The sequence below is a fragment of the Bombina bombina genome, chromosome 5 (genome assembly GCF_027579735.1).
Source record: "Bombina bombina isolate aBomBom1 chromosome 5, aBomBom1.pri, whole genome shotgun sequence".
Lineage (NCBI taxonomy): Eukaryota > Metazoa > Chordata > Amphibia > Anura > Bombinatoridae > Bombina > Bombina bombina.
The window spans coordinates 892,666,897-892,677,179 of NC_069503.1; the positions used below are offsets into that span (position 1 = coordinate 892,666,897).

At 41.4% G+C, this 10,283-nt stretch overlaps 1 protein-coding gene across 2 annotated transcripts in view; it reads right to left on the reverse strand.

Annotated features, from left to right (window-relative positions):
• Nucleotides 1–10,283, reverse strand: part of TCEA1 (transcription elongation factor A1) — a 180,146-nt gene that overhangs the window by 57,069 nt on the left and 112,794 nt on the right. For both annotated transcript variants that reach the window (XM_053715043.1, XM_053715042.1), the window contains exon 6: nucleotides 1,189–1,245. In XM_053715043.1, coding sequence (XP_053571018.1) covers nucleotides 1,189–1,245 — 57 coding nt within the window. The remainder of the gene's footprint in view (nucleotides 1–1,188; nucleotides 1,246–10,283) is intronic.

Consider the following 10,283-nt stretch of genomic DNA (forward strand, 5'->3'; position numbering starts at 1 on the left):
GAAAGTTGCTTAAAATTGCATGCTCTATCTGAATCACAAAAGAAAAAAAACTTGTTTTTCTTAAAGGGACATTCTAGCCAAAATTGGAATCCACATGGATGCATTTCAGTTTTGAATAGAAGCACTTTTGTAATATTCACGCGTTAGCAAAAATGCTTCTAATAAAAGCTATAGATGTTTTAAAAAAAATGTTTAACTATGCACCAGCATTTTAAGCATAGCACTTGCTCAGAGAGCCTATGGTCCTTGTACCATCTGGTAATGACTCAATTTGTTTATTGCTGATGTGATACAAGCCCCACTGGCACTCTGAGCAAACGCAGTATTTAAAACGCTGGTGCAATAAGAATATCTAGCTATGCTTCATATGCACGTGCAGAGAAAAATGTTAACACTAGAAGCATTTTTGCCAATACATGTATATCGTAAATACGTTTCTACTCAAAGATGTAATTAATCTATATGCATTTAAATTTTGACCAGAATGTCCCTTTAAGATACTATCACAATAGCACAAAAAGCACAAGACTTTAAAACAAACAACACAGTTGCTTGCTGGTTTACTTATATGCAACAAGTGTTCAACCTTAAGATTACCTGCTGGAGTGTAAAAAAAAATGTTTAAAAATGGCTTATTTCATTTTTAAATGTCCGTTTTTGCATTTGTATACGCTCATACTTAAAGTTTCAATACTGCAGTAATAGCTACAAACAAAATCTATATACACTACACTAGATACAGCAGAAGATAACACACTCATGATTACTAAATTGTATACCTTGGGTATAAATAGTGAGATGTGGTGATCTGCACTCCTTGTAAGCTCAGCTCATTTTAATAGGCTGTGGCATCAAAAAGCAAAAAGAGCTATTTCATATGCAAAACCTAAAATGAGCAATTGTCCATACATTAAAACTCTGCAGCTGGTATAAAACGTTATTGGAAACACATTAAGTGAAAACAAATTATCATGTGTTGAGAATTGCACATAATTTGTGAAAGATTTTTTTTCCTTCAATCGAATGGAAGCATTTTGTTGATACATACATACAAACACACAAAAACACGTCCTAAGAACAAAATAAACCAAGATCCAAAATTTGTTGAACCCCAGTTGATCTAAGATTCTGTAACCAGGCATTCTAAACTTTGTTCCAACAGATCAAACAATAATTTGTAAAGGATATCTTCCTCAATTTGAGCGCCCAGCTCTTCGTCGTCTGCACCAATAGTGATGTAGTCATCTGAAAAACAAATACTTTTTAAACGAGAGGTGGCAGATATTTTGGCTTTGTATGTATGTTTTGTATTTTTTTGCATATGATAAATGTAAACAAATATATACAAATTCTGATAGTGTTTAATGAAAACAGGATACGTGAAAACATAATTTATGCTTGAAGGGACACTAAACCCAAATTTTTTCTTTCATGATTCAGATAGAACATGCAATTTTAAGCAACTTTCTAATGTACTCCTATTTATCAATTTTTCTTCGTTCTCTTGCCATCGTTATTTAAAAAGCAGGAATGTGATGCATATGAGCCGGCACATTTTTGGTTGAGAACCTGGGTTAGGCTTGCTTATTGGTGGGTAAATGTAAGCCTCCAATAAGCAAGCACTACCCATGGTGCTGGCTGCTAAGATTTACATTCCTGCCTTTGAAATAAAGATAGGAAGAGAACGAAGAAAAAATGATTATAGGAGTAAATTAGAAAGTAGCTTAAAATGTCATGCTCTTTCTGAATCATGAAAGAAAAAAAAAATTGGCTTCAGTGTCCCTTTAACTGTTAAATTCCTTTCTTTATTGGTGGTATGAGTCCACAAAATCCTTACTTGTGGTAATTCACTTCCTGGCCACCAGGAGGAGGCAAAGACACTCCACAACAAAGCTTTAAAGTGAATGTCAAGTTTGATGAATCAGTGTCCGGTTTTTAAAAATCCTTTTAAAAACAAGGGACCTTTCATTCATAAAACTTTACATTTCACTCGTTTTGTTAAAATACTTACCTTTCAATCTTGAAAGCCGCTCCAGCGATTCCCCCTCTTGCCGCCCGTCACTTCATACGTCAGCTATGACGAATACGGCAGCCTACAATCATGGCTTCCGCCCTAGGGAAATCATTGCCTGAGGCAACGCCGTGATTGGAGGAAGCCGGATTCGTCATTTTTGACATATGAAGAGACATGCGACTGGCGCACATGGACTACAAAAACAGAATTTATGTTTACCTGATAAATTTCTTTCTCCTACGGTGTGTCCGGTCCACGGCTTCATCCTTACTTGTGGGATATTCTCATTCCCTACAGGAAATGGCAAAGAGAGCACACAGCAAAGCTGTCCATATAGCCCCCCCTCTGGCTCCGCCCCCAGTCATTCGACCGACGGTTAGGAGAAAAAGGAGAAACTATAAGGTGCCGTGGTGACTGTAGTGTACAAAAAACAAAAAATTTAAACCTGACTAAAAGCCAGGGCGGGCCGTGGACCGGACACACCGTAGGAGAAAGAAATTTATCAGGTAAACATAAATTCTGTTTTCTCCTACATTGATGTGTCCGGTCCACGGCTTCATCCTTACTTGTGGGAACCAATACCAAAGCTTTAGGACACGGATGAAGGGAGGGAACAAGTCAGGTAAAATAAACGGAAGGCACCACTGCTTGCAAAACCTCCCAAAAATAGCCTCCGAAGAAGCATAAGAATCGAATTTGTAAAATTTGGCAAATGTATGCAGAGAAGACCAAGTCGCTGCCTTACAGATCTGTTCAACAGAAGCCTCATTCTTGAAGGCCCATGTGGAAGCCACAGCTCTAGTAGAGTGAGCTGTAATTCAATCAGGAGGCTGCCGTCCGGCAGTCTCATAAGCTAATCGGATGATGCTTTTTAGCCAAAAGGAAAGAGAGGTAGCAGTAGCTTTCTGACCTCTCCTCTTACCAGAATAGACGACAAACAAGGATGATGTCTGTCTGAAATCCTTTGTTGCTTCTAAATAGAATTTTAAAGCACGAACCACATCTAGGTTATGTAACAAACGTTCCTTCTTCGAAACTGGATTCGGACACAGAGAAGGAACACCTATTTCCTGGTTAATATTCCTGTTAGAAACCACCTTTGGAAGAAAACCAGGCTTGGTACGTAAAACTACCTTATCTGTATGGAATACCAGATAGGGTGAAGTACACTGCAAAGCAGACAATTCAAAAACAATTCTAGCAGAAGAAATAGCAACCAAAAACAGAACTTTCCAAGATAGTAACTTAATATCTATGGAATGTAAAGGTTCAAACGGAACCCCTTGAAGAACTGAAAGAACTAAGTTTAGACTCCATGGAGGAGTCATAGGTCTGTAGACAAGCTTGATTCTGACTAACGCCTGTACAAACGCTTGTACATCTGGCACGGCTGCCAGACGTTTGTGAAACAAGACAGACAGAGCAGATATCTGTCCTTTTAGAGAACTAGCTGACAGACCTTTCTCCAACCCTCTTGGAGAAAGGAAAGTAACCTAGGAATCCTAATTTTACTCCATGAGTAACCCTTGGATTCGCACCAACAGATATATTTTTGCCATATCTTATGGTAAATTTTCCTGGTCACAGGTTTTCTGGCCTGAACCAGAGTATCTATAACAGATTCCGAAAACCCACGCTTAGATAGAATCAAGCGTTCAATTTCCAAGCAGTCAGTTGCAGAGAAACTAGATTTGGATGTTCCAATGGACCTTGTAATAGAAGGTCCTGTCTCAAAGGTAGCTTCCATGGTGGAGCCGACGACATATTCACCAGGTCTGCATACCAAGTCCTGCGTGGCCATGCAGGAGCTATTAGAATCACCGAAGCCTTCTCCTGTTTGATCCTGGCTACTAGCCTGGGAAGGAGAGGGAATGGTGGAAACACATAAGCTAGATTGAACGACCAAGGCGCCACTAATGCATCTACTAGTGTCGCCTTGGGATCCCTGGATCTGGACCCGTAGCGTGGAACCTTGGAGTTCTGACGAGACGCCATCAGATCCATATCTGGAATGCCCCATAGTTGAGTTAAGTGGGCAAAGACCTCCGGGTGAAGTTCCCACTCCCCCGGATGGAAAGTCTGACGACTCAAATAATCCACCTCCCAGTTGTCTACTCCTGGGATGTGAATTGCAGATAGATGGCAGGAGTGATCCTCCGCCCATTTGATGATCTTGGATACCTCTCAAATCGCCAGGGAACTCTTTGTCCCTCCCTGGTGATTGATGTACGCTACAGTCGTCATGTTGTCCGACTGAAATCTTATGAATTTGGCCTTCGCTAGTTGAGGCCAAGCCAGGAGCGCATTGAATATCGCTCTCAGTTCCAAAATGTTTATCGGGAGGAGAGACTCTTCCCGAGACCATAGACCCTGAGCTTTCAGGGAGTCCCAGACCGCGCCCCAGCCTAAGAGACTGGCGTCGGTCGTGACAATGATCCACTCTGGCCTGCGGAAACTCATTCCCTGAGACAGGTGATCCTGAGACAACCACCAGAGGAGTGAGTCTCTGGTTTTCTGGTCCATTTGAATCTGGGGAGACAAGTCTGCATAATCCCCATTCCACTGTTTGAGCATGCACAGTTGCAATGGTCTTAAATGAATTCGAGCAAAAGGAACCACGTCCATTGCCGCAACCATTAGTCCTATTACCTCCATGCACTGAGCTATGGAGGGCTGAGGAATAGATTGAAGAACTCGACAAGCGTTCAGAAGCTTTAACTTCCTGACCTCTGTCAGAAAGATCTTCATTTCTACGGAGTCTATTATTGTTCCCAGAAAAGGAACCCTTGTGGACGGGGACAGGGAACTTTTTTCTATGTTCACCTTCCACCCGTGAGATCTGAGAAAGGCTAAAACAATGTCTGTATGAGCCCTTGCTTTGGGAAGGGACGACGCTTGGATTAGAATGTCGTCTAGGTAAGGTGCTACTGCAATGCCCCTTGGCCTTAGCACCGCTAGAAGGGACCCTAGCACCTTTGTGAAAATTCTGGGAGCAGTGGCTAAACCGAACCGAAGAGCCACAAACTGGTAATGTTTGTCCAGAAAGGCGAACCTCAGGAACTGATGGTGATCTTTGTGGATAGGAATATGCAGGTACGCATCCTTTAAGTCCACGGTAGTCATGTATTGACCCTCCTGGATCGTTGGTAAAATTGTCCGAATGGTTTCCATTTTGAATGATGGAACTCTGAGGAATTTGTTTAGAATTTTTATGTCCAGAATTGGCCTGAAAGTTCCTTCTTTTTTGGGAACTACAAACAGGTTTGAGTAAAAACCCAGTCCTTGTTCCGCTGCTGGAACTGGGTGTATCACTCCCATCTTTAATAGGTCTTCTACGCAACGTAAGAATGCCTGTCTCTTTATCTGGTCTAAAGATAAGCGAGACATGTGGAACCTTCCCCTTGGAGGAAGTTCCTTGAACTCTAGAAGATACCCCTGAGAAACAATTTCTAGTGCCCAGGGGTCCGGAACATCTCTTGCCCAAGCCTGAGCAAAGAGAGAAAGTCTGCCCCCTACTAAATCCGGTCCCGGATCGGGAGCTACCCCTTCATGCTGTCTTGGTAGCAGCAGCAGGCTTTTTGGCCTGTTTTCCCTTGTTCCAGCCTTGCAATGGTTTCCATGCTGGTTTAGGCTGGGAAGTGTTACCTTCTTGTCTAGAGGCTGCAGAGTTAGAAGCTGGTCCGTTCCTGAAATTACGAAATGAACGAAAATTAGACTTATTTTTTGCTTTGAAAGGCCTATCCTGTGGAAAGGCATGGCCCTTTCCCCCAGTGATGTCTGAAATAATCTCCTTCAATTCTGGCCCGAAAAGGGTCTTACCTTTGAAAGGAATATTAAGCAATTTTGTTTTGGACGACACATCCGCCGACCAAGATTTTAGCCAAAGCGCCCTGCGCGCCACTATTGCAAAACCTGAATTTTTCGCCGCTAATTTTGCCAATTGAAAAGCGGCATCCAAAATAAAGGAATTAGCCAACTTTAGTGCGTGAATTCTGTCCATGACCTCATCATATGGAGTCTCCTTTTGGCCGTGGTGACAGGAATAATGCACGAAATTGGTTGAAGAAGGAAACCTTGCTGAACAAAAATCTTCTTAAGCAATCCTTCCAATTTTTTATCCATAGGATCTTTGAAAGCGCAACTGTCCTCTATAGAAATAGTTGTGCGCTTAGCTAACGTTGAAACTGCCCCCTCTACCTTAGGGACCGTCTGCCATGCATCCCTTCTTGGGTCGACAATGGGGAACATTTTCTTAAATATAGGAGGGGGAACAAAAGGTACACCTGGCTTCTCCCACTCCTTAGTCACTATGTCCGCCACCCTCTTGGGTATCAGAAACGCATCAGCGTGCACTGGGACCTCTAAGAATTTGTCCATTTTGCATAACTTCTCTGGAATCACCAAAGTATCACAATCATCAAGTGCAGCTAGCACCTCCTTAAGCAGAGCGCGGAGATGTTCTAGCTTAAATTTAAATGCCACAATATCAGGTTCTGCCTGCTGAGAAATTTTTCCGGAGTCAGAAATTTCTCCCTCGGAAAGACCCTCCCTCACTGCCAACTCAGATTGATGTGAGGGCATAACAGATAAATTATCTTCTGCGCCTACTTGCTCATCCTCTGTATTTAAAACTGAGCAATCACGCTTTCTAGGAAATGCTGGCAGTTTGGATAAAAGAGCTGCTAGAGAATTATCCATTACTGCTGTTAATTGCTGCATAGTAACAAGCATTAGTGCGCTAGATGTACTAGGTATTGCCTGTGCGGGTAAAGCTGGTATTGACACAGAAGGAGAGGATGATGAACTATCCCCACTACCTTCATTTAAAGAATCATCTTGGGCAACATTATTAAATGTGACAGTACTGCCCTTAATCTGTTTGGACGCCATGGCACAATTCGCACATACATTTAATGGGGGAACCACCTTGGCCTCCATACACACAGAACATAGGCTATCTGAAGGTACAGACATGTTAAACAGACTTAGGCAGACTTTTAATGCAATAAAAACAATTTTAAACAAAACTGTTATTGTCTCTTTAAATAATAAAAAGGGCACACTTTATTTCTGAATGATAGAAAAAACATCAAAGAAATATCCGATCTTTATGAAATTTATACCCCAGTGTCTTAATGCTTTGAAAGTATTGCACACCAATTTTCAAGCCACTTAACCCCTAAATGACCAAACCGGAGCTAAAATAACAATTAACCGGTTTAAACACACTACAGTCCCTGCCACAGACTTTGCTGCGGCGTTTACCTTCCTTAGGGGTTATTCACAACAGTAATAAGCCTCTCTGAAGTCCTTTTCTAAGCCTCTGGACCTTCCACGTGAAGCTGCATGAACTGCCTAGTGAAAAGTAACTGCGCAACTGAGGCGCGAAAATGAGGCCTCCTCCCTCTGCATTCCAGAGTGAAGGGGCCTTTCTGACAAGATTAGGTGTCTAAACGGCTGCCAGGCGCAAATAAAGTTCCCCAAAAGTGTTTCAAAGTTTGCAAAACACTCCAAATATCACATAAACATGATAAAAACCAAACGACTTAGCCCACAATAGTGTCAACCAGCATAGAGCCCAAGTTATAAGCCTTAATTCTGTTACTGAGTCTAAGAAAATGGCTTACCTCTCCCAGAAGGGAAAACTGACAGTCTTCTAGCATTACTAGGTCTTGTTAGAAAAGTGACTGATCATACCTGAAGCAGATAAGCCTGCAAACTGTTCCCCCCAACTGAAGTTCTCTGGTTTCAACAGTCCTGCGTGGGAACAGCAATGGATTTTAGTTACTGGTGCTAAAATCATACTCCTCTTTTAACAGAAATCTTCATCACTTTCTGTTGTAGAGTAAATAGTACAAACCGGCACTATTTTAAAATAAACTCTTGATAGAAGAAATAAAACTACAACTAACACCACATACTCTTTACCATCCCCGTGGAGATGCTACTTGTACAGAGCGGCAAAGAGAATGACTGGGGGGCGGAGCCAGAGGGGGGGTTATATGGACAGCTTTGCTGTGTGCTCTCTTTGCCATTTCCTGTAGGGAATGAGAATATCCCACAAGTAAGGATGAAGCCGTGGACCGGACACACCAATGTAGGAGAAACCATACTGAAACTGTCATTACCAGGAATGGGCGATATAAAGATACCAGTCTGTAATAGAGACGTAGAATGGTGAAATAATACTATCTCTTAAGGTCTACCAGCCAAAGGGTTCTGAACCATGCAGACAGTCCCCAGGTGCTCCATAACAGTTTAGTGAAGCACAAAGTAGTAGATTTGCACAAACAACAACTGCATGATAACAAGACAATGCAACAACACTTAGGGCTCTATTTATAAAAACACAAAAGACAAAAAATCTAGACCCCATATCAGCATTCCAGGATTTAAGCCCAAATGCCCTCCTGGAAAGAATTGCTAAAGAGCTGCTTTTGACATTAATTTTCATTATATCAAACAGCATCACAAATAAAAGAATTGGCCCTCTGAAGCAAACCTAATAGATTTGCACTAACAAGGTCATCTGAAAACTGGTCTAAAAGACTAGACAACCAGTAGGTAGACACAGCAGCTACATCAGCAATATAAATAGCTGGACTGAGAATATAACCAGCATGTAAAAAGGCCCTTCTATTAAAGGATTCTAAATTTCTGTCTGAAGGGTCCTTTAAAGAAGTACTGTCTTCCAAAAAAATAGTAAAGTTTAGCCAGAGTGGAAATGTATCCCATAACTTTAGGTTAGCAGCAGGCAAAGGATATAACTTCTTAAACCTTGCAGAATGATACACACACACCTGGCTTAGACCATTCTGTCTACCAATCATGTCAGAGACAGGATCAGGCACAGGAAAAACCTCAGGGAGATTAAATTTTTAGGTTTATCATCAGAAGTTTTAGGATCTTTAACCCCTAAAGTGAGTAAAACCTCTTTTAAAAGAGAATGACTATGTTTAACTTTAAACAAAAAAAGGAAATATCAGGTTCTACGTCAGATGACAAATCATCTTCCCTAGAGGAAACTTCACCATCTGAAAAAACATTATCTCTGGGATCAGGGCATATAGCACTTGTAGAAGGTAAAATCTGAACAGACCTTTTACGCTTATTTTAAGGCGGGAGAGCGGCCAAAGCCTTAGAAACTGCAGCCTTCATGGCAGGAGTCACCACTTCAGCATTAACCTGTAATGAACAAAGTGTAGGTGCATTTGTACCCAAAAAAACACCATTAGATTGGTCTGTATGCATTAACAAATCTAAACATGAGCTACATAAATGTGCTGAAGAGGGTACTTTTACAATAAGCACACCTAATAATGGTAGAAAGTTGTTCAGGAGACTAAGTTTCTTGGATAGATTTAAGGACAGAATCCTGCTGCTCCATTATAGCATATGGTAAAGCAATGCAATAAACACTACAAAACCCCTTAAAAAAGCTCTGGAGGAAAGGAAACCTGTAGCTTTTACAAAAAAGAAATAAATTTATCAGGTAAGCATAAATTTCCTTTCCTTCTACAAGATATGACAAGTCCACGGATTTCATCCTTACTTGTGGGATACAATACCAAAGCTACAGGACACGGATGAAAGGGAGGGACAAGACAGGAACCTAAACGGAAGGCACCACTGCTTGAAGAACCTTTCTCCCAAAACCAGCCTCAGAAGAAGCAAAAGTATCAAATTTGGAAAATTTGGAAAAAGTGTGAAGAGACAACCAAGTCGCAGCCTTGCAAATCTGTTCAACAGAAGCATCGTTTTTAAATGCCCATGAGGAAACCAACGCCCTAGTAGAATGAGCCGTAATTCTTTCAGGAGGCCGCTGTCCAGCAGTCTCATATGCCAGACGGATGATACTCTTCAGCCAAAAAGAAAGAGGTAGCCGTAGCTTTCTGACCCCTACGCTTTCTAGAAAAAACAATGAATAATGAAGATGATTGACGGAAATCCTTAGTCGACTGCAAGTAAAACTTCAGGGCACGGACCACGTCCAGGTTATGCAACATACGCTCCTTCTTAGAAGAAGGGTTAGGACATAATGAAGCAACAACAATTTCCTGATTATTATTCTTATTAGAAACAACCTTAGGAAGGAAACAAGGTTTGGTACGTAAAACCACCTTATCAGAATGGAAGAGAAGATAAGGCGAATCACATTGTAACGCTAAAAGCTCAGAAACTCTACGAGCAGAAGAAATAGCAACCAAAAACAAAAGTTTCCAAGATAACAACTTAATATCTATGGAATGCATGGGTTCAAACGGTACCC